This window comes from Planococcus citri, chromosome 1 (assembly GCF_950023065.1).
Source record: "Planococcus citri chromosome 1, ihPlaCitr1.1, whole genome shotgun sequence".
NCBI lineage: Eukaryota > Metazoa > Arthropoda > Insecta > Hemiptera > Pseudococcidae > Planococcus > Planococcus citri.
Window position 1 is genome coordinate 45571979 of NC_088677.1, and position 26404 is coordinate 45598382.

The 26404-nt window shown below is 34.6% G+C and overlaps 1 protein-coding gene across 1 annotated transcript in view; it reads right to left on the bottom strand.

The window, feature by feature from the left end:
• Positions 1-32: 32 nt before the first annotated feature.
• Tmtc3 (Transmembrane O-mannosyltransferase targeting cadherins 3) overlaps positions 33-26404 on the bottom strand; it is a 51257-nt gene continuing 24885 nt past the window's right edge. Inside the window, exons 7-16 of the mRNA XM_065345416.1 lie at positions 11533-11705; positions 7588-7843; positions 6073-6221; positions 3937-4155; positions 3485-3578; positions 3097-3387; positions 2791-2973; positions 1673-1957; positions 1131-1343; positions 33-1055 (exon numbers count right to left, since the gene is read on the bottom strand). Of these exons, the coding sequence (XP_065201488.1) occupies positions 903-1055; positions 1131-1343; positions 1673-1957; positions 2791-2973; positions 3097-3387; positions 3485-3578; positions 3937-4155; positions 6073-6221; positions 7588-7843; positions 11533-11705 (2016 nt within the window). The 3' untranslated portion in view covers positions 33-902. The remainder of the gene's footprint in view (positions 1056-1130; positions 1344-1672; positions 1958-2790; positions 2974-3096; positions 3388-3484; positions 3579-3936; positions 4156-6072; positions 6222-7587; positions 7844-11532; positions 11706-26404) is intronic.

Sequence of the window (26404 nt, forward strand, 5' to 3'; positions counted from 1 at the left end):
TTATGTGTAATGAACGAGATCGCGGAGAGAAATTGATATTTAGAAAAAATTATTTTATTACAAATACAATATAACATTAAAACACTGACATCACATTTTGTTAACTAACACATAAATATCAAAGTAAAATGTTCACAGACATGATACAAATATTTACAAATGATTTTTTTGAAAATGTTAAACGAACAGGTAAACATGTTGCTAATCTTGTACAAAGGCACATAAATGTACTTATTAGTATAGTGCGACAATTTATTAAAATTCTTTTTATTACTTTTTTTTGTTCATTCGAAGAGTTTTAAAATTTTAATCATTTAAATTGGTTTTAAAAATCCCTATCGTATAAATCTACTCATGAAAAATAAAAAAGAAAGAAAAAAAAACAAAAAGAAGGAACAAGCAAAAATTAACATATAAAAAAACAGATGAAAATAAAATACCAATAAAACAATCATCTCTGAACTACTCATTGAAACAGGATGAGATCATGCATCGAAAATACTGCCATATTAATACTATAAACGTTATTTTTAAGTAGATAAAAAAAAGTAGTAAAAAAGTACTTTTCGTTAAATAATCAGTCGATAAATTACTCATATATGTTAAGTAATTCATTAATAAGTTAAAAAAGAGCGTATATCGTTTAAAAACAAAACATACGCGTTCAAATAAAGTAATAGAAAACACAAAATAAATATTCTACAATTGAAACAGACAGAGACAGAGAGATAGAGAGAGAAAGAGAGAGCCGTTATTCGATAACGATGCTATACGATTTTTTAAATCGATAAAAATTTCACAAAGGTAAAAAAAATCATACAAAAAGAATAGTACATAATCGTTGAAAAATTACTACTCGGTATGTGCAATTTTCCAGGAAGAAATTTATATTTTACATAATACTAAGATAATGACGAAGGGTTAACTCGTTTATCGATATTTTTCGGAACGACGACATCTTTCTCCGTCATACCTTCGGTATTATTACGTATTCGTTTTCTCAACGTTGTATTATTACTTTCAATCGATTCCTCGCCTTGTAATGTACTATTATCCTGAAATCAGAATGAAAAAATTTAGGTCTTAGTTTCTTTATTGACATTATTTTGGTGAAGATTTACACTACGTACTTTTGACGAACTCTGTTGCAACTTGAGTTTACTAATTCTTGTTTGTACGATTTGTAAATGCCTTGAAATATAATCTTCGTTCGGAGCCAAAGTGTGAACGTGTTGTAGGCAATTTTCAGCTTCCAATAAATTGCCTCTTTCAACATACACGACGCATAAATTATGCAAGCCTTGTACATTTTCCGGCTCCAATTCTAGAATTTTTTTATAACACTGCGAAAAAAACAAACAGGAAAACATGTAGCTTTGAATCTTGTCGTTCGAATCATTTATTCGAAATAACATCTAGATTTAATCTTATCGACGTAGAAGTTTCAAAAAGCTTTTCCACCGTAAATAAGATGAACGAAAATTCGAGTCTTTATAAAATTAGAAATCGTATTTCGTAAAAACACTTTGCCATCGTTATATATATTTCAATTTCGTTCTTTTTTAATTTCAATAAATAAATAAATAAATAAATGACACTTTGAATTTGAAATGAACTCTTGAACGTATTATTAGTGTATATAGGTACCTACTATATGAGTTTGAAATCTTACGTTTTCAGCGGCGTCTAAATCCTTAATAGTGTTGATGTATATGTCACCGAGTAAAATCAATCCTTTAACGTGGTTAGGATGGTATCGGACAAGCTGGTTTAGAAAAGGTGCTGCTTCTAAAGGTCTATTATCGTCGGCCAATAGCAAAGCCAAATTAAATAACGCCGAACGGAAATCTTCTTTTAGTAAAATCGCTTTTCGAAACCAATGTTCGGCTGACTTCGAGTCGTTATCATCCATCGCCAACATTCCCAAATTGAAATAAACTTTTTCATTCGTCTCGTCCTGAAAATTTATCATTCATTTATTTGAAAATTCGATCAATTCTCGAAGCTATATGAAAATAAAATGGAGCATTAATGCAGAAGAGCACTTTTTAATGGCGAAATGAAAAAAAAAATTAGGCACACAATGACTTCCAAGATAAAGAAGCATCAATTTTCGCAGTAAATAATTATTCATTATTTTTCTATAAATAAATCAGAAAAATAAGTTCTTAATAAAAAGTTTATATAGAAAACGTTTTACCAACCTAAATCTATTTTCTGAGTAAAAATTTTATAAGAAAAATATCAAGAGAAAGGGGGATGAAAATTTGAAAATTACCGATATTACGAAATTGAGGAATTGGGTGTTTTGTCGATAGTTTTTTGAATAATTTATCGAGTAATTCAGCAACCCAAGCTGCAATATATATGCCACATTTAATTAGTTTACCAACAATGAAAGCTGAAGAGGCGATTTGCGTAGTTTCGTAAGTATCTAATGTAGGTAACATCAGAAGTTCTAAACTATTGGTTAGTTTATGAGTATATTTCAAAACAATTTTAAACCGAAGAAGCTGCAGATAGAAAATCCCACGAGCACGTTTTCCTTCAATTCCAGATTAATAGAATACGAGAACTTCTTTTGCTAGACAGACTAAGTAGGTATATTCAATTTTGAGTTTTAGTTTTTTTTTTCAATTTTAATTGCTTTGGAGTATTAAATGTGAATCGTGAATAAATATTTTACCCAAGCAGGACTAGGATATGCATATTTTGACATGGAAATACATAGCTATGTTTTGCTTCTAAAATACAAGTAGATAAACATAATAAATAAAACACGAATCGAACCTTCTGCAACAACTTTAACAACCGCTCCTGAGCAGTTTTACGAAACTCTTCTTGTCCGAACTCTTGCAACAAGATAGCCGAATTCAACAACGCTTGTTCATGATCAGGATCGAATTCGAGAGCTTTATCCAAATACGCCAAGGCTTGAGAAGTTTTACCTTGCTCCAAGAAAACAACTCCCAACTGAAAAAAAAAAAAAATGCGTAGATATTAGCGACGGGTTAATTTGATTAAATTTTGGCGCGGAATACGCTGCCTAATTCCGAGATCCGCTTTAATCTTAAATTAAACTTGGAATTGACTCACATTATAATATATATCTGGATTGGTACTATCGTAAAATAAAGCTCTTTCGTATACTTGTTGTGCTTCTTTGGTTTTGTTTAACTTTAATAAAACGTCGCCTCTGTTTATATAAGCTTGCGTATAATCCGCTCTCATGCTGATAGCTTGTCTATATAACATATCCGCTTCTTCCAGTCTGGTCTCATTTTTCGCTATCAAGTTGGCCAGGTTTAAAAATACGTTCAGATGATTGGGCGCTATTCGAGCTTGATACGATTCTCCTGGTTTGGCTTTTGGTAACAATGCTTTAGCCTTTAACATAAAATAGCACGATTAACTTTATAGTAGCTGCTCGCTCCAATTAGAAATATTATGTAGATTATAACCATGAATATGGTAATAGTCTTACGTCTAAGTAAGCGTCTTCCGCTTCTTTAAACATTTTCAAATGATTGTACGTACGACCGAGATTTATATGAGCACCGATATCGTCATTTTGAACACTGTAGCAAGAAGAAAAAACTTGAAAAAAAGTGGACAAAACATTTAAAAAAGCTATAACAGGGGTTTGATGAGAGGATGTATCTAAATCTATAGGTAGGTAGTCTTTTTTTGGTAACTTAGCTTCTTCAGTTTTTATAAGTATTATAGCTAGATGATTTTTTAAAAAAATTTTCAATAATTTTTGAAGATTTTGTCCCTTTAATTCATAAATGGGACTTCTCAAAAGGTACACTTCATCTTCTCATCAGCAGTATATATCTTTCTCGTTAGGTAAATAGGTAAGTATTAGGTACATCAAATCTGGCAACTCAACATCCATTCATCAAACACCCTACGATAAACAATGAAATAACTTACGAAACGGCTTTTTGAAAATATTTCAAAGCTTCCAGGTATCGACCTTGACTTTCTAAAGCGTGACCAACGTTATTAAATAACTTGGCGTTCCTTTGATTTACTTTCAATCCAGACATGAAAATACTATATTCATCTTTCCAGTCGGAATTACGTCGGTATGTTTTCGTAGCGTGTATCAGCACCAGCATTACCACCGCAAACCATCCTAATTTTCGATTCCTACAAAGCACGCAATTTTAGGCAATTATCTCATTAAAAACGACGGCGATAATCAAAATTCGTCGATTAAAAACCGAATCGACGTATACGAGTATGTATAGATATTATGTAGGTAGAGGTACATAACGAGTAAACTACGTATCCGTTCAACTTTGAAATTATTCGACAAACGTTAAATATGCTAACTGTAATTAAGTTTTGCGTTAAAATGTGCATTTTATTAGTTACGTGAGTGGCGGCCATATATACAGTTTTGCGGTTTCAATAATAACGCAAATGTTGCTCGAAAAAAAAACCACGAATAAATTTGTATATTTTTTCTACGCTCGGTGTACCAACACGTCGAATTATTTATTCGTTATCTAGATTCGGCGAATTTTTTTCCCGCTCAAATATTGAAAAAAGAGCGTCGTTTCGTGTTTGAATACAGTCATTTTTTCTGCCTGTAATTCAATAATTTAACACGACCGATATTTAAAATTCCAAAGGCTTTTTTCACAATCATCAAAATTAATAAAATTTTCAAAACTCTCGTCGGAAAATTATTTTATTTGGCGATAGGTTAGGTACTTTACGTTATTTCTCTCGAATCACCAAGTTCATATCGATTGGCAATTTCCACTCTCGAAAAGAGTTATACACAAACCAACGACGACGGCAGAGAAAAAAAAACTAGGTCTATCTAAATATTTAAACCTTTGAAATTATAATTTGGACGTTGGCGTCGCGTCATTAGAAAGGGAAAAAAATCAACCAGCCGAAATGACAATTACGTGTCGAATAAAATCCTCGCGGGCAACTTTCTGTAACGGTTCAAAACTTTCCGACATCAAAACTCACTTCACGAATAATTAGAGAGAATGCCTCGTGAACTAGAAATCCGCCCAACATGGAACTATTTCAGAATAAAGAGATGCTCCAAGTCGGAAAAATTGCATAATTAATAAAAGTAAAATTTGAAAAGCACAACAGCGTTGAATTTGTACATCTGCGAATCGGCAAAAATTTATGAATCGAAAAACAAGAAAATTTACGGAATAAAAGTTTAGGAAACAATGAAGCCACAAAAAAGTGTACCTAGGTACTACTGCAATGCAAAACCTAACTAATTCGGAGAAATTTATGCCTTCGAGATAGGTAGCCTACTTATTAATTTATACGTAGAATTTTCCAATTTACAAAAATTTACGTAAATTTAAAAAACCACTTACGAAAGTAATCGTTTAAAATTTCACCACAATCTCATAGTGAGAGAGGAAAGCGATAAAAAAATCATACTTAAAATTGAAAATTACTACCCACAAGCAAAATCAGTCGAAATTAAAAAATTCAAAAATAGAAAACGTCGTTTTTGGTAGCAATTCAGCAGTAATCAATCATGTTACGAGATACAATTTCAGTATAGAATGAAAGTACATAATAGGGGTGAGGAGGGAAGGGAATTTTCGAAAAACTGCATAAAAATGTCGAAAAATGAGAATACGAGTAAGTATTTCATTCTAGTCGTATTCCATTTCATCTATGTACCACGAGAAAATGTATTTTCAGGGTGAAAACTTTTCAAAAAATGTGCACAAAATCTCAAAAAAGCGAATACGAGTTGAGAAGCTAGTGTGGGTCTTAAAACGTAATGATAATAATAATATGCAGACAAAAATCCTTTTCTTTTTCAGGTATCAAAACAGTTTTTTCCGACCTTTCAAGTGCCACTTTGCATCAAAATTAGAATTTCTAATATCGTTACACGAAGTGACGCATCCTTTGGCAGAACAAAATAAACTTAGAAATCATCTTAATTCGTGACTCGTTACATTTTTCAATTTTACGAAGACTAGGTAGTAGGTAAGTAAAGTACCTACCTATTTCTACCATAGAGATATTATTTCTATCAATTGATATGTATAAATTCTATCGTACCTTTTTTCAATCATAAGTCCGAAGCCGTAAGCCACCAGCATACAAAATCCCATTGATGGCATATACAAAACCCTTTCAGCTATGACAAATCCAACCGGAAAGAATAAGTTTGAAGCGGGTAAAAAAGGAAAGACCAGTAATCCCAAGCTCTGTAAAAACATGAAATAACGTAATTCAAAATACTACGTAGTAAATCAACATCGACTTGACATGTAAACATTTTAACGAATAAAGGTTTAAAATTTAAAAACATTATTCGTAAGTACACGGAGGCAGGCGGGGAACGGCACCGATGCACAGAGTCAAGGATCCCTCGAGATGATAAAGAAAAAGACGGGAACAACCGTTTTCTAAATCCAAATACCAAATGAAACATTTTAACATTCCGAACGTAACATTTCGATATTGCACGCTTTTGTCTCTCTCAGTTAAAAAAACTTCCCATAATCGAGCTTCGTAGCGCAGCTTGTCAAAATCCCGTTCAAATCTAAAGTACCGAGTGAATTTACCTCTCCTCTTAGACTGTGTAAACCATCGCAATCAAAAACCATGTAAAATTTTTACCATTTAACGATCTTTCTTTTGCCTTTTTTTTCTCCATTCAATGCGCATCACCGATTGGGATCCCACATGAAAAAAATTCGCATCGTTGACGTTCTATTAGGATAAAAATTAAAGGTTATTTCAAGGACTGAAAAAAGTAGGTACCACGCGAAACACCTCTCGTGAGTACAGGGGGTCGTTTGAAATATGCGAGACGATTTCAGCATTTTACTTCACACCGTAGGAGTCAAGTCGTTAAAATTTTTCCCAAATTCAAGAACGTAATTTCCATCTATACAGTTTTCGCCGAAAATCCGAATGGAAAGTTGGGCGAATTAACGAAATTCCCTCGCTTTTTTCTACGAATAAATCCGCGAATTAAGCTTGAATTACCGATGAAAGGGCGAAATCATCATTTACTTCGATTTATCACGACGATTCGACGGCGAAAAATTACTTCGACTAACAGGATTAAGAGTATTTTTGCACCGATTCGACGTCGCGTCGTTGCGTCGCGTGATCAACCTATTATACGAGAGTTACTCAATTTGAATTCATTCAAACATTGCAAATCGATAAAGACGGCATTCGCGTTAATGCTTAATGCAGTGAGCCATCCTTTTACATAATTTGCAAATCTGCAAATAATGCGAAATAGTTTAATTTTCTTTAAGCCGACTCGGAAAACATTACGAGTAAGAAAGTTTTTGAAAAGTGTTGAAACTGTAAATTCGTCCCGAAGCATCTGAAACCCGGCGTACATAAATCCGATAACTGCAAACACGTGTGAATTTTCGAACTACTTCCACTAAATGTGTAGGTACGTAGAAAAGACACAGATGACAGAGGAAGGGAATGAGGGAAAAAATGTCAACTGAAAGAGATAAAACACGTAGAGATCCAACTATAGGTTGTACAATGCACAAAACTACATACTACATTTATAACACACGTATGTATATGTATCATTACCATAATAATATTATTAGTTTGTTGTCTGTTTTCCGAAACAAAAGCCACATACACCAGCATGCCTATGACCAGGTAAGAAGCCAAAGTCGCCAAGTTACGTTTATCCATGATACTTTCCACCAACGGTATCGTGCCCATTGTCCAATCGCAGCATAAATCACAGGGAAACAATAGCAGCCAGAAATTAACGCTGACCAAATAATTATAAGTAAGGTATCTGGTAGGCCATTCGGATACCGAAGCCGGATTATCAAATCTGTAAGAATACAAATGGAACTTTATTACAATCGTATACAAATTATCTCGCAAATTTTTACTATCAGAACTGCTATATGTATGTACGAAGGGTGGTATTCGTATTATACAGGGTGTTCAATAAAATAACGATCATTTTTTGATTAAAAAATATAATAAGGTACCAATGTAGGTATCGAATTCTTTAAACATTTAAGGTAAATGTGGGTAATTGTAAACAAGAGGTAATTGTAAACAAAGCGTTTTGCTCATTTGAAAAAATTGGTCAACTCTATTCTTTTAATGTAAAGATAATCACAAGTTAATTAGTTTTTATTAAATCAGCTGTTATAGACTGGAGTGCTTAAAAAACGATTCTGTAAATCAAATCGGGGAAGTGAAATGTTTTGCACTGAAAATAGGCTCGCGAACGAGCTCTTCTTGAAAATTCAATTTTCCCAGCGCCGGACCCGCTTATTTTCGAGATAGGGGCCGATTTTGGGCAGTAAATCATTCGAAGGAAGTGTGGAGAAATCGTATTTTTGGGTAGTGTTTGTATTGTAGTTAAGAAATATTAAACTCAACCTTCAAAATTTCAACATTCCAATAGAAATTCATTAAAATATACCTACGAGAAATTTACACTTTTGGATAAAACTTTGGTATCTAACTAATGAAGGCATAAAGAAATCATATCCTGCGAGTTTTGGTTTTTCAAAGCCCCAGTTGAGGCTGCAGGAGCACCCCCATCCCCAATTTCGAAGTTGAGGCAAGTCGTCGATATTGGTGTTGTTTTCGAATGAAACGACTATCCCGATGACGAATATGAAGTCAGATTTGAGACTGCAATAGACTCGAAAAAATGCATAAAATATGATGAAAAAAACAAAATTGAAAAATTTGTTAACAATTATCCACATCGACCTTACAAGAAATAATAAAAATTTTTAAAGGTGAAAGGTTTTGTGTAAAATCATTAGGATTTCGCGTGTTGCTTTTTCAATATTGTTTACAGATTTTTGAGAATAAAATTGTGAGTAGGAATACGTTTTTAGTTCTATTTAATCTCTGATTGTACCACAATTTGATAGGTCATTTATGGTTGAAATTTTCTCACAACTTCACTAATTAGGTACCTACGTACAGTGGCGTAGCCAAGGGGGGCGAAGGGGGCCATGGCCCCCCCTTGAGAGCGAAAATTTGAAAGAAAACATGCAAAAATGGACGTTTTTTCATTGTTTGGACCCATTTTTTCCAAAAAGTTTCGCTCTCGCTTCGCTCGAGCAGTAATTTTGCCTTCATTTTAGTGGAATCACCACACATTACAATAGATTTCTAGAAAATTACCCCTCATTTCAATTTTTCATGCCTAAAAATCTGGGTTTGCCCCCTCCTTGAGAAAATCCTGGCTACGCCACTGCCTACGTAGGTATACATTCCGCCCCCCAAAATGTTTGCTTAAACGTCAGAAAATGTTGTGTAAAAACATGTTTTTAGCTGATATTACGTTGAAAAAGTGCCTGAGAAGAGAACAAACATTGATTTTGGTTTTGTTTTTATAGATTTTCAAATGTTCTAGTTTTGGATTTTCAAAATTTGAAATCATCCCTCTCTTGATTTTTTATAACGAGAGGTTTTTTCATGGATATTTTTTTTAATTCTAGAAGGAAATAGGAAGTATTTTTAAGGAAAACTGTAATCGATATTATTTTAGCGTAGAGAGTCAAAGTCATTTTTGAAGCACCCTGTAAGATGAAACGATATAATTGCACCGCGTTCATTTCCTAACACAAAAATGTAGACATACTTCAATCAAGAATTAACATCGTAACGAAAATTAAATAAAAATTCGACTTGTAATTAAAAGTACACAATGTTTTTCTTTATTGCGGACTTTTTAATTATGATGTGTCACTACGTAGAGATAATTTTACATAAATGTATTTGCTTTAGAAACGTTTTTAAAATTCAAATTATTTAATACTTATTTACTCAAACTTCTTTGGGTACATACTACATACGTACATACATACAAAATTTATACTTGAGCGTTCAAAGCTTTATTAAAACGTCAACAAATATTGACTCAACTTTGGAGTGTATATCCTCTCTTTCCCTTTCACCCATAAAATGTACCTATCAGCTACCTACTTCCTAATGTACATTGTAGGTACTAGGTAAATAGTAGGTAAGGTACCCCTATATCTACACGCAGCATAACAGCCTATGTGACAGTAGATTTCCAACAGGTGGACTGGGGATATAAAAAAATAATCATATCCCACTTCATTTAAAGTTTATTTCTTTCATTAACAGCATCAAAAATATAAAACGTCAATTAAAATTTACTACGGAGCATTTAGAATTTAACATGGGATTTCATTCAGAATTTATATCTTTTGGGTATTCTAGGTGGCTAAATTTACAATTTAGCTGGAATTTTAATTTTAATTAACACTCTGGCGGCCGAGCCAAGTTTATAAACTTATGCGAGTTTTTTTTAACCTTGATATATTTTTAAATACGTTTTTCGAAAGTACATAATTTAAACTGACGCAAGCATAATATAAAAAGCTGCTGAACTAAATTTGCTCTTTCATGTAATTTATAATTCGCAGATTTTAAACGTTGTAATGAAAAGGCGCGAAATTTATTCTCAAATTCCGATGTTAAATTTACCAGATGGTTCTCGAGTAAAGATTTACTTATTACATCGCAATTCAACTTTTTTGTACCATGATCGTTTACAAATTTTTCCACTGCTTGCAGTAGACAGACGAGAAAAAAAAGTTGAAAAAAATTAATCTCCAAAACGTCCTTATTTCTAACCGATTTCACCAAAATTTGAATTCTTTTCATTCGATGTCAATCATTTTTTCCCCAATTACTACTGACAGTTTTTCGGTTCAAATTCAATAGGGGGTGTAAGAAAGCTACGTGGCAGCCGAAACAGACGAAAACCATGAACAAATCAAATTTCCCTCCGCTTGAAAGAATAAACTATGAAAGTCGCGACGTTATAATTTCAGAAACCTTGAAAAAATTACGTAAAGCGTGAAATTACGAGGGAACACTTATAATCATGGAGCAATTTCACAAACTCCCGGAGATTATAAAAAAATTACGTACATCGACGATTTAACGCACCGAAAATTTTTCAAATGCTGAAAACTGGTAAAATGCCAAATTTACAGCAATTACACGCGTTTTACTGGCTTTTTATCAAATTTCATACGCATAATTTGAAACCTAAATTTAATCGGATTACATAGGTACGTTTTTAGAGCTGAAATCGATCTCTGTTCTTTGAAATACGAGCGATTCGTTTCCACGACATGATTTGTAAGGATATTTGAATGCCGATCGTGGAGAAAGGTGAGGAGATGAAACGGGGGGACAAAAATATGGTTTTCGAAATTTTAAAGCGCGCATAAAGAAAATTATTAAAAAAATGAAGGAAACATAGAAAACAATTTTCAAAGAAGTCTTTGAAAAACATTGTAACAGAGTTTCATTTTTTTCATGTCTCCTTGAAAGAAAAAACGCAAGTAGGTATACCAAGTAAAAAATGATCGTAGTCGGTTGAAATGTTTTTTTTGTTTTTTTTTTGATAAAAATAACCAGATAAGATTCAAAATTATCACCATTATCGAACTGCATGGAGCTCGAAATTAATCTTAATCACCAAAAACGTCAATTCAATCAGCTTACCTTGTAAATATAGGCAATTTAGATCCCATAATTTGCAGTCTTATAACCAATAAAGTGAACGTGGTGAGTATAACAACACTGAGGCGTTTGGTAGCCTCGGCTGGCCAAGCAGAAATGCCAGATTTGCCGCTCAGCGTCCATCCAACCGCATGCTGCACATCTTTGAACCGTAACTGCAAACAGAGAAAAAAATTCACACGGTAAGATTGCGAAATGTAATTTACCAATGGGTTCACTACATATAGACGTAGATAGGTATTGGTAAACGAGAAAACATTGTTAAAAGGGAATTTCGTATCGCCCTCGGATTATCGGTGAACTGTAATGTTTATCGTTATACGGTTATAGGAGTACACTTGAAACGCTAGCAAATCACCTGAAAACATTTCCAGCGTTTTTGTCATTTATTTTCACACATTGGTTGGTTAACCATTTCGTATGCCTAGGAGGAAAGTACAGATTACTTTTTTCAAGTTTTTCCTACACGAATATGATTTTTAGGGTTTTATGCTGTTTCAATTTTTTGTTTTGAAAACTGTAGCCTTGCAGGGCACAGAGAATGAGAAGAAATGAACTCGAATACAACCCAAAATGGTATAGCTCATTTTAAAATTGAACGAGTTTCCAAATTTCGTCCAGTCAATACCAATGTGCATTGTGCATAGATTATAGAGAAGAGTTTCAATTCAACTCAAAAAATTCCGGCGATCTGAAAAATGGCCATGCTTTCAGCAAAGATTGAGTAGCTGCAGAAAAATAAAATTGAAAAATGTTGATTATTACTTGATAGACAGAAATTTAAAAAGAACATTGCTCTCTGATTGAAAATTGTTTTTTGAGGTACCAATAGGTACCTAGTACGTAATGTAATTTGTACATAATATATGTATTACTCTTATTAAAATTTTCAAATCAATTTTTGAGCCATTTTAAAACCCCTAAAAAATTCAATTGACAGGTATTTTGCTCGACAAATTCAAAGTTCATTCCCGTTCGTACACACTTGAAACAATTCTGTACCCGCGGAATTTCAAAAATAATAAATAGGAAATTCAAAATTAATACCTAATTGAAATTTGAAAAGTTCAAAATCAAACTTTCACAGAGATAGTCGACGTTTTCATAATGAGTAAGTACATGAAGATTGAAATGAACTACTTAAAAATCTGAAAAAATCACAGTAAGGATCATTTTTTACTTTTTTTTTTTTTTTTAGAAACTAATTTTCAAAATAAATTCTCAACTCCCCACTGGACACAAGGCCCACAATTTTGATCAAAATTAAAAAAAATTCCAAAGTGAAGTGGCATATTGATGTTACTAATTCGGCGGCTCCGAGTTCGAAAATCGACTCATTCTCTCAATCCGATCCTTCTGGACTCCTACCAATGCCCTCAAACATGATCAAGACATAAGAACTTATGTACATAATGTTATGTACCCTCCAGTCTCTCATTTCTTTCAAAATTGAGAATTTGAGGCCATTTAGGCAAGATGAATTTGTTCTCATATAAACCCAACATGAAGCATATCCGCGAGAAAATGTCGAAAAAGTAGCTGCCAGTTTCCTCCCAGGCACAAAAAGGTTAAAATAAGCCACGTTGCGTTGTTTTGTTTCATCTATAGCATCAATATCCATTTCCGGCGATTTTATAATACACAGAAGATAACTACGCGTACGTAATAAATTTCTATCCATTAATTTCCCGTAATAAAAGTATACTGCCCCGGCGTTAAAATATTTTACCTCCTTCTCCCTTCATCCTTCAGCCCCTTCAGCCTTTACTATGCAGGATCGAACTGAAAGAGTATTTTTTTGCAGTCTTTAATAATATTTATTCCTGATGAAAAGTATTACTTTCAGTAGTTTTAAAATCGTGAGCATTTTTTCTCGACTTTGAATTTTGCTAACAGAATTTCTCAATTTTAGTTAAAATATCAAAAAAACAAAATTTGCAGAAAATGTTTCAATATCGATATACTATTTAGCAAATTTAACCACCTAATTTGCCTTTTTTCAAAATAAAATCCCATAACTCACATAGTGCGATGTGTAGTATGCTACGAGAAGTTCAAGGGGTTTTTTCTCGGAATTTGTGCATCGGCTTGAGACCGAAGTTACATGCTACGTATACCATACCTACGTAGTACGTACGTACGTACCTACTTCATTCACTCGATATGATAAAGTGGCACGCCAGTGAAAGCATACGCGCCGATATACTGACGCTTTTTCTAGCGAACTAAATTTTAACCTCGACCGAAGTGTTTTCACGAAGCATCATTATGTGCGAATGTTAAAGAGCGTTATATAAAATTAGCAATCAAGCATAGAACTTTTAACGTTACTCATCTGGTATTTCGCATACGACCTTTTTAACGCTAAAACATTTTCATAGAAATTGAATTTTATGCCTCGTATTCGGCAAAATTATACTTCTTGATTTTCATTTTTTTTTTACCCTCTTCCGTTTTCCTTCTTCGTGTAATTATACCACTCAAACGTATACACCCGAAAATTATTATTCATTAAAAAAATAAAACCTCAAGGGTGCGAAAAAAAATTTAACCAAACTGAAAAAAGGAAAGCAAAAGTAAAAGAAAACGAAAGAAAGAAAGAAGGAACTAATGAATGGTAAAAATTTGCGTATGCATGGTTCATTAGGTAATTTGCAATTCGTTAAAATTCAACAAGTAAATAATACGGGTAAAAGAAGAGAAGCGAATCAATTATACGTTGAAATGATAAAATTACTGATTGAAGAAAAAGTCGAGCTAAAGCGGACCCTAGGGTTGTAAAACAATTGTAAACTTGGACTATAATTAACGAATAATTCAGGCTACGAAGAGGGTATGAGGTGGTGATGTCGGTGAGCGGTTTCTTAAAAAATTGAACACTTTTAAATACAAAAAAGGAATAAATTAATGGCGGATGTTGGAGAAGTTATGCGAATATTTTTCGGCGCTTTTGGTTTCGAGACGAATGGGCGAGGTGAGCGGTTGAAAATTGGAGCACGACCGGTGAGAGTGCAACGTACAAGACGTGGCTTCCAGCCGGAGGTAGTTGAAAACTAACGAAGTTAATTTTCGACGAAATGTCGAAGTCTTTAATTTCGGTACTTGTGAAAACTGCAAAGTATTGTTTCGCTTTCGACAACAAAATGATTAATGATATGCGCGACTGTAGGAGTGTTTTTAACTATAGTGGTGGTCGTGCTGGTGGCGATGGCGCGCCTTGTCGTGCTGTTCTTAACGTATCCAACGTATATAGGTTTGCGAATTAATGAGAGTTAAGCCAAACAAATAGCTATAACTTTTTGGTGATGTACTGTCAAGGGTCAGCTTTCGACGAGTATTAAATTGAAGACCCCATCTTTATGTCGTCGTGTCGTTTCACTCATAAAGACAATTTTTACAGTAGGTATAGGTGTACCTAATAATTTTTTTTCCTAAAAAAACAAAATCAACTCCACGTGTAGTACTGCGATGTTGGGTAGATCGAGTTTTGGTTTTTCAATTTCCCAGCTGTATCACGATGGTAATTCCAAATCAGTTGCATTAGGTTTGAGACCTTGAATCTTATGATTTCACATCAATTCTTGTTATAACATCATACGCTGTACAAGAACATACTCGTACGTAGGTATAATCTCGATTTTTCGACAAAGCCTGCTTCAAGATCCGTATTTTACCTTAGATGGTGCCAAAATCCTAGGTGTTGAAAATACTCCAATCTTCGAATTTATCAAATTCACTTTTTTTACTTGTATCGCACAATCAGAGATCACTATAGTTTAAATTTTGACTCTTTTTGAAGAAGTGGTGTAGGGATTTCAAGCACTGCAGAACGTGCCCAATTAAAACTTGTCAATTGGTATATTACACGACCTTCTATTTTAGAAATTTTGGACAAAATTGGAGCCAAAATAACACCCCCTCTCCATTATCAGCGCATATCTTCAAAATAATTATAGAGGAAGAAGTGGGATCAAATCCGGAGATCTGCGTTTTAAACGACATTCTTCTATTATTCCACGCTATAATTTAATTTCTTGCCTCCTCTCTCTACGAGTTTCCATAAGAATTGGCAATCGATTCAACTCAACACGAGTTTGGGATGATTTCAGGGGTGAAATATGAACACAGCAATCGAATAGCTTTCCAATATACTAATATGTTGTTGGCGATAACACACTGGTATTTTTCCCTAGATGATTAATAACTCGCGAAAGAAGCGACATCATGATAGCTGGATTGTATGTACATTGTACATAGTACATATATTGATCCACAGTCTTCGTTTCATTACATGTTACATGCAATAACTGCTAATTAATTAAAAGCTACGTAATTAACGGCGGTATCTACGTTAAAACGAGTCATTTCCAAAATATAGTAATACATGTAACGCTTATCGAAGCTTGAAATTACAAAATTGAGAGATCTCTTTTGCAAATGAACACTTCTATTTAATTATTCAACGGTAGCGAATAAAGCCGATTCGTCAAAAAAAAAGCAAAAAAAGGGAGAAAAAGCGCGGAGAAAATATGAAATTCTAGGTAAAACGAAAACTTTACTCCGCGAAATTTTAATTAAAAAACATTACAGACGGGTTTTTCCAACTTTCAGTTTTTACGCTGAATAATCGAATTTAATTAACGGATTGAAAAAATATTTAATTAAAAATATACTAGCCGAATGGTACCGCTCGTAAAAAATACTCTCGTCATTTTCACCTGTTTTCTAGATAACACAAATGTTCGACCAATGTCGCCCAATTCTGCACGGTCGCATTTTTCTCCGAACTCGTCCAATTGGAAATAGCGCGATTAAAAATATTCGCCGGATATTATCCAACGTATATTATCGTGAAATCCACTCTCTCGTACCGTAATCTGCAAGTACAAATAATAAACTATTGTTGGGAGATGCATTATCGCAACGAAATCGAGCGAAATCCTAATATCATTTTAATGCAATTTCTCAACCCGTCGAGTTTCACTATTGCATACCAAACAAGTACCTCTACCTACAGGCAGTGACGACCGACGACGTTTTCTCATCGCGTATTTACGGCGGTTTGTATAGGCAACTTATTAAACACCATCGCATCGCGCTCTCGTTCTGGTACGAACTTTACAACGCGAATAAAAATTAAAACTGGTATTATTTTTTGAAGCAGCGTTAAGTTTACTGACGCGGTCGCATCGTAAAACGTTACCTGGTTTATCGACATTCAACGGTGATGCGTTTTCCGACCATAGGTATTCATACATTTAGATTCATTAAAATGTTGCTAAAGCTCGTTTTGTCATTTTATTTTATGACAAACTCGTACTTAAGAGCATGTAAAACCGTATAGGACGTTTTATAACATACCTACATAATGCATAACGCAATAAATCTCGGAGCATATTACAGTTTCTAGGTACTTCGCCGTCGGTATAATTAAAAAAATATCTAGAGCTTAGTCTTTCCAGTGGATTATAATGGAATTTTTCATACAAGGTGTCCCATCTTGAATTTGAAAATATTACAATGTTTTTTCGTCTCTTTAAATTTTTGATGTGATTTGTGTTTGTTGGACTCGACCGACTAGGCACACCGTTTTTCCAAAAAAATCAATTTCTGCCGATCGGTTCAAAACCGTGTATTTTTTTGAGATATAATATTATGGCCACAAAATTGGTAAAACCCGATTTTGAAAAAATGCAATGAAATCGGTCAATTAGATCACTCATTAGCAAGAACCATTCGCGTTTATACGAGCTAAAGTTGAAATTCATAAGTTTAGAGCCTTTTTTTTCGAAAATTGGGATTTCCATAAAAGATGCAGGCACCAGAACTGCTTGAAGCCATGTTGAAATTCGGGTATAAAGTAAATTTTAGTTTTCCGATTCCAAGCTGTTTTAACCGATTCGGAGAGTGGAGGGTCACAAATTCCAGCGTTCTGGGTCAATTTGTTGAAATGTATGAATTTTTTACAATTTCGGCCAAATTTTGACGTTTAAAAATCCACTAAAAATCAAAAAAACTTTAGCATCTGAAAAGTTTATGTTGATGATACATTTTTGTGTGCTTTGTCAATTTAATCAAATTTTACTCACGATTGTTTGATGACTGTATACAGACCATTAAAATAGAAATTAAACCTCGTTTCTCGGTCGACAGCCTTTTTCAAATTTTACAAATGATTAGAGAAGTGTAAAATGAAATTTGCAAACCGGTTCCACTAAAAACGTTTTATAAATGAAAAGCTCACAATCAGCTCAAAACACCATAGCAAAAAGTACACAATTATGTTGAATTTTTTGGTGAATAAAAATTCGAAGTTATACGCATAGGGAGCTTTCGTAACACGATTCCGTTGAAAAAAGCATACTCGAAATTCCACGTCACCGATAAAAGAAAATTGTCCGCAGTCGGAACACCCTGTATATTTCGTGCATTTTTCCACTCTTCATTTACCATCTTTTTTCCATTATTGTGTCAATACGTTTTATACGCGAAGCCAACGTTATGATCCAAATTCTCTACGATGTGGTTCGGATAGAGAAAAATTGTCAAAGCGAATACGAGAAGAAGGGTGGCGCGGCGGGTCGATGTGTATATGTAGTAATATTAATATCGACGACTAGGCGACCAACGCTTCTTAACCTTTTTCATTATACAGGCCCCCGTAGGATTATGAAATGTTCGAAGCCCTTTTTTCATACAACTACAATAGATTTTTCACTTTTCACTCCAGCATACCACTGTGTGTACGTGGTAGCGAGTGAAAGGCACCAGTACACAGTTACACACTACAATAAAGTATAGGCTTACGTTACGTATAGCTCTAGCAAGGTACATACATATGAGTACGAAAAAATGACAAAACGCTGATTTTCAACTTTCATCCGGCTTGCTGCTCATTTTTTTCACATCACATATGGCGGTTTTTACGCGGTTACTGGGCCGACACGACAACACGTAGAGAATAGAGAGAAAAAACTTTCAAAATTAACGAACATAACAACGCCCGTAGTGCTACATCGTTCCCAAATAGAATTTGCTAGGTCGACGTAATTTCCAAGACACTCCATTTACCGAGTTTTCTTTTCGGTTGCTGTATTGCTTTTGTACATACCGAGTATACAAAGAAAACCTCTTACGTCATAAATGCGAGTAAAGTATATAACACGAAGATGGAAGAAAAGGATAGATGAGGAGGGCACTTTATGTAAATAAATCACACTCCTAGTCTAGAAGTCATTTACTTTTAAAGGTCATCTTTGAAATGGCAAAGATTTTACCACATAGCATTCTTTACATCACACGATGAAATTTGCTATTTTCTTAAAATTATATACGTGACCGCTGATACGACTACGAACGCAGCATGACCATTCTTGACCCTTGCAAGTACCTATCTAATCTTTTCGTTCGCCTTTTATTGATGACTCATACGTAATAAAACTACGCATTAAGGACGATTGCCATTTTCTACGTTTTGGATACAGTACAGTATATTCTGGTAGGATACCAAGAGGCCTGGTATACCGTACCCGCGTACCGTACCGGCAGTTTCCGTCAGATGATGATGATGATTTCACCACCGCAGCGCCATCGCCATCGCCATCGCCATCGCCATCCGAGAAAAGGGTAAAATTTTTCAAATTATCGAACGCTCGCTCACTCGTCATTCCTTCTACTCTCGTGACGGTTACAATTCGACAAAAATATCTCGCCCCGGAGAAAAGGCTTACATTTTCACTATCACGAAAACCGTCGTCTTCTCCTCGCTTTTCTATATACCTACTACGAGTATAATTTCACCGCGAAAGTGACGCTGAAATAACAAAGAAATTTTCTCAGGCGATGCGACTCGACGCGATGCGACGGTGACATTTTAGCAAATTAAAAATAACACGAGGTAAATATTTTATGAAACTCGGCGTGTTTTCCAAATAACAGCTAACTAACACAAATGAACAACTTTTCTGATAAGAACAACGACAAACGACAGCTAAATGAAAGAACATGTCAAAAATGACTCGACGTTTGTACATTTTCATAAACGTGTTCCAACACACACACGTACGCCATTCCTATACAAGAAATGAAAATTTTACGCCGTATTTCAGTAATACCTACCTACCTACCTACGCGTACTGTTTGCAACCGCAGCACCACCGAGTATTTTTTCCATTTTTTCTTTTTCGAAAATGTAATCGTTATTGGAAATGACAACGTGGTTATTAAATATTCACGATTCAACGAGGTGAGAACAATGTCATATGGTTTTGATTGATATTAATTGTTGCTCGGAAAATACCTGTTTTTTTAACAACGAGAGCGAGCAGCGCAGCGCGGTTGGAACTTGGAAAAAATTAAAATCGTCGCGTACAGCCGAAAGCTTTTTATAAGCTTGCGAAAATATCTACTCAATTTTTTCTCCTACTCGTTTTTGAATGTATCAAGGTATTTTTACGTTTACATAGGATGTTTTGTTCCATAGAAAAAAGTTTTCCACCTTTCCGGAGTCTCAGTGAAATTTATATTTTCGTCATATGTACCTATCTAAAAAAATATGCAAATTCTCCCGAAGCTGTTTCCTTTTCCTCAATTTTTGAGGCGATCAATCTGAAGGATCGAACCGGATCCACCAAAAAATTAATTTATTCTCGTCGATAGACTTGAAAAAAAACGGACGCCACAATTATTATAATTTTTCGATGACGATTTCAAACTCCACACGTTCCAGTTGAAAGTATTCACAACCTCATAACCCTTCAATTTTTATGTTCGTCCATCAGGAGAGTTGTAACTACATCCACATAAAACGTTTTCATCATTTAAAACTTCAAAATCCCTGCCCAGTGCTGTTTCAACATGTCGAGCATATCAGATATTCGATCGATCTTAATAATTCCGAATCATGACAAAGTTTTTATGGGACACCCTGTACACGCATCTACCCTTCGATACGATTTCTGGATTCTGAACGACAGAAAAAAAAAGAAAAGAAAATATCCAACTTATCCATTAAAATCTTATCACTGTCCCATCGCTTATAAAAATCCTTCAATTACGCGAGACTTACGTGAATGAAAAACACACAACTCGTTAAAAATTATCCTCGTTTAATTCCAATTAAGAAAACAGCTCGGTGTAATGCTATGCTTTCACAGGGAAGAATTCGGAAAGAAATTTATTGAAAAAGATAAAATCTTTCAAACTCGCAACTACGCGAGTAATTTAAGTATTAACTTTGCGAAAGTATACTTACGAAACCGCAGCAGATGTAATTGGTTCAAGTAGGAAAAAAAACGAAAATCTTACCGCGATGAAAAAACACCGATAAAGCGTCTTAATCGTAGTTTTATAGGCGAGCATGACGTGCAGTTTATTTTTTTTCGAACGCGACGCGATAATTTCCAACTTAATTTACACGTACTTACTACTTAGGTATAATATACAGAAAACATTTTTCCTGCAAGTATATTCGCAAATTGGTGCAATTTTGAATCAAGAAAAAAAACGGTTATGCCAGTTTGTTACGCTTTTATTATACGGAATTGGTACGCAAATTCTTACCAACTCGTACAACAATTTAAAAAATTTATATGTTAGCATTTTTTCCTCCATTTTTTTTTTTGGACTGTAAAATGTTATGACAGGGATTTACCGTGGTGGCAATTTTATAGATTACGAGAAATACATTATTTGGACGCTAAAATAATTCCAAAAATTACACAGATGTTAATCTATGACCAGAGCATTGATCAAAGTATACGTCTACGTACGTAATTCGATTTTTCATACTTTCCTTACGATTTTTAAGAGAAATGTTGGCATCTTCCAGCACTTTTTCTATGTATCAGAAGCACTACATACGTATAGTAGTAATAAAGTAGAAATTTTTTAGAAAATGATTAGGTATTATTTCTCCATACTACCATTAAATCAGATCCTAATCAAGTTGGGAACAGTTGGGAGAAATCCTACAAAAACACGAGCGGATCTTCAAAGAGGAAAAGGAACTAAACATGTAATAAAACGTCCCAAAATACTACATAGCATTAAAAAAGTATCCAACCAGCTAATAAGGCCGAGTATACGACGCATATCCACTGCCAGCATTTAAAAGCACAGGGGTTTTCTGGAATAAATAATACAAGAAAAAAAGCAGCTCGCATAGGGGTTCTTTTCGTTTCAACTTGAGCTTGATTCCGATAATTTTGCGTTTTATTCGCGAGATCAAGCGTCACTTTGAAAGATGTCATCAAAGGGAAATTTCCCGGCGTAGCGTATTTCACGACGACGACGACGACGACGATAATTCGAGGCGTTATCGAGTTAATAAATCGTAACATACGTGCGAAAGCTCGTTCACATATAGTCGTGTGTTGATTCGTTAATTCGAATTCGTTTCCATACCTGTTATCGCGCCTTTATCCTTTGCCGAAACGAGTACATGGTAGGTAGGTAGGTAGGTATAGATAAAGAAAGAGAAAGAGAAAGAGAAAACAGAGACAGATACGACAAAGCCGTATACCATGCGTTCATGTATACGTTTTTCGTGGTACACAGTACACACGAAGATTTGTAACGCGAATAAACATTTGTCTAGCGAACGGTAATCAGATAAGTTTTGCGTACGAATGAATCCAAAAGCTCGACACGGCTTGCCATGGCACACCGCCGCGTCAACCCCGGTCGACGCGACGTAAGGCGACGAGGCGCGGCGCGGCATGGCACCTTGCTCTTCGTACTGTATATAAGTTTCGAGAGTGATGTGCGAGATGCATGTACACGAGTGAGTGAATGATTGATGAAGGTAATTGATGGTTCAAGTTAGTCTGTTATACGCTCTTTACTGATAAACCATATTAAACAAACAACATCTATTCGACTTAACCACGCCAGATGAGAGAAAATTCCGCACTACCACAAAGGCTACTGTCGTTTTCACATAACCTTACTCTCAATTTGCTTCGTAAACTTTTAACGCTATCAATCAATTGGTGGATAACATCATTACCTGACTGTGAAAAGCATCTACTCAGTAACTTTTCACAAAAAACAACCATAGATGCAGGTCTTTCATCGCGATGCGCATTCATTTCAAACGTACCAAGTTTAGAATTCGATACAGAGAAATGTTCACTTTCTTATGTTTCGAAAATCGTCGTTCGACAGAAAATCTGGGCTAAGGAATGATTTCTTCAAAACTTTCGTAGTTGTAATAGATAAATACGAGACTACGTAGGTAACAGGTACTCAGTGCTAGTTTTCACTCGACGACATGAAACGATCGTTTTGAAATCATTCACGCAGTCGTGACAAGAAAAAAAAATTGCACGACCTGTACCAGGAAACCTGAAAGAAAATTGCTCTTCAAAAGTAGACAATTTCGATTTTTCTTCCCATGTCTTGTCTCAAAATTGAGGAGGGTACTCGATGCATTGCGGTGTTATTTTTTTACAGGATCAAAAATCACCTACATACCTACTTTAATTTTTTCATTTTTCTGATTTTTCGAGCAAATTTTTCATTTTATATGATTTTTTTTCTAATTTTCAAGCGTGTTTCGAGCAAAATTTATGACTTTTTCATGACTTTCATGACCGTTAGACACCCTGAATAATGACAACTTGTCAAATTATTATATAGTGGTGAAGGAGAAGGATGAGGAAAATCAAACATTTCTACAACTCGCACGTATAGTACCTACGTACTTCACGACACGACGCGAAATAATTTTTCATTTTCAAAATACAATGTGACATTAAACGAATAGAAGGTCTACTATTCGCAGGTAAATTTTAAAGAGGTTCCAACTCTCAACTCTGGTATATTTTCTCGACGCAAAAAGGAAAAAAATTCTTTAGCCTGGTACGTACTACGTAAATAAATATTTGTCTCGTACGCTCGCCTTTTTCGAGAAATTTTCTTCAATGGCTTCGCTGGGCCCAACCGTTTTCCTATTTCACATCGTTACACGATCACGTCGCATACGCAGTTTGCGTCTTCCTTTTGCAGGCCTATAATTTTACACTTTTCGTCTACGATGATACAACGCCATCCCCATATACGTAAGATCGGAACGGTTGTTCCTGTTTTTTTGATTTATTGATAACGTTAGGAAGCTGAAATTTTGCGAAGATATTATTTTCAGCACGTATAGTCGTTAAATAATGATAAGCTGATGTAACTTTCGCGCTATATATACACTACGGAGTCGCCTTTAAGCACAACATAGATTGTATTTAGTTATACTCTGGTAGTATTGTATGACGCACGACCACGTTGCCACTTGCCACGCTGTATGTATATGTATATTGGATAGTAGTTCAACAAAACACAGTACTCAACTTCCACTGTTTATACATAACTTCTCCTTTGTGATTACGACTTCGCATCCTATGACACCTGAATACCCACTTGTAGGTACGAAATAAATGATATTATTCCGTCTGTTGTTGGAGACGTTTCAAATAGCCATAAATTATGAGCCCTTTTTAAACGCTCTCAGTATAACCGAACGCTGCCGACGAAATATATTACTAGGCGGAATATTTATCTGCAAACCGATTTTCTCAGGTAACTAATACTCTTTATGTATGTACCTTTTTATTTCACTTACACTCCGTTAAAGCTTGAAACATATTTACTATAAAGATATACGCCTGCAATAGAACAGGTAAGGTACGCAGCCTCTTGTACGTAGGTACATATGTATATGCGCCTATATTCTCGCGAGCGAGGCAACGATAACGTTTGTACTTCGCTAGTTCTCTTTAAAAAAAAATCGTAAAAAACCTTTCTATTTTTATTTTTGTTCAGATAAAAATATCGTGGATTTTTTAAAAATGTGTACGTAAAATATGTGATCATTTTTCATGCACAAATTCATCGATTGAATATCGCCTCAGTACTTCGGAAATGAGTATTATATTTTTATCAAACCACACGACAATTTCCTGCGTTACCATACACTTCCATCTTACGTAGATACCTACAATACATTGTATGTACTTCAAACCGAGAACATATTTCGTCATTTTCATTCTAACCGCACCTTGCACTAAGAAAGTCGTCTCTTTCAACTCAATTATCAAACTCATTGTTAATGTCTGTTTTTTAATTAAATCTGATAACTTGTTCTGTTCGTCGCAGTGTTAACTCCATAATGTAATTTCATCGTTAAACACGTTATAGCTTCGTATCACTACATACTCGTAGTACATACTCAATTATGTACTTCGGGTATCTCTAAAGAGCATATTTTTGCATTCAGCTCGTTGCACGAGAAAATAGAGTAAATGTAGGTACTCAAGTAAAATACTATGTATGAACATACTATGTATATTTTCACACAAGCACCCGATCAAGATTCAACTTCAATAAAAATTTCTCAGTTCCCAGTAAACACTTTTCAGACTGGTTCAATAAGCACTTTTTCGTCTCTTTCCCTTCTTCCATCAAAAATAAACATTCGCGTATCCATCTATTTATCTATCTAAGTATGTATCCATCTACTTTTAATATCTCTACCTAAAGTACCTGAATCAATTTATAAGAAATACGCAGACAAAAGTGAAAAAAATTCAAGGTCACATTGGTTTAAAATGTTTTCTCAAATCAAAAAATTAGATCCTCAAAGGTTGAGCGAAAAAATCAACCCACGCTACCATCATCTCTCCTCCTCTATTGCTTTTTTCTTAGCGAGTTTATCACAGAGAATTAATTTACCACTTGCACTCTAAATCACGCTTGCCCAGAAAGATTGGTCACCAAGGGCAAGAAAGACCAAAAAGCAAACGTCCCATTAAGAATAGCCACTCTAAACGTACGTACATTAAAAACAGAGGAAAATATGATCGAACTCGAAGAAGCATTTGAAAAGAGTAAAATCCATATACTAGGTTTGTCTGAAGTTCGTCGTCCTAATGTAACAATTAAAAATACAAAAGATAACCACTTGTTGGTGCATTCTGATAGTGCTGGGGGGCAAAAAGGAATAGGATTTCTTATTCATAGGGATATCATTAAAAATTTTGTAGGATTCCAACCAGTGTCTGATCGAATGGGACTAATAGAGGTTCAAATAGGTAATCAAAAAATAAAAATAATACAAGTATATGCTCCAACGACAGCCTCAAGCGAGATAGAGATTGAGGGATTCTATGATCAGCTGAAATGTATACTAGGAAACAATAAGCTTAAAGATACATTCATTATAGGAGACTTGAATAGTCAGATAGGTAAAGGTAAAAATATGGATGAATTCTCAATAGGGAAATATGGCTATGGGAAAAGAAATGAGAGGGGGTGGAGATTGTTGAGATTTTGTGAGGAATTTAACTTGGGTATCTGGAACACAAAATTTAAAAAAAGGGAGGGCAAAATCTGGACATGGGAAGCTCCAAATCACGAGTTTAGGACGCAAATAGATTATATTATCTCATCTAACGATGTAAAATATGTTAAAAACTGTGAAGTTAGAAATTTTGATTATAACTCTGACCATAGACTGGTTTCATGCGATCTAAGTATAAAAACGCCACCAAAAAAATCACATTTTAATCAAAAACCAGTCCATTCAAAAATCAACAGACATAATTCAAAGGCCTACCAACTAGAACTGTCCAGAGTGCTCGAAAATAACCACACAAATAGAATTACTGAAATTATAAAGCAAGCTACGAAAAGAATCACCTCTAATGAAACCAGACAAAAATCAAACACCCTACCAGCAGAACTAAAAACATTAATAAATCAAAGAGAAAGAATGAAACGAGTTAAAAACAAGACAAAAACTGAAAAAATTGAGCTAAATTTGCTAAACAAACTGGTGAAGAAAAAACTTAGAGAATTCAACTTG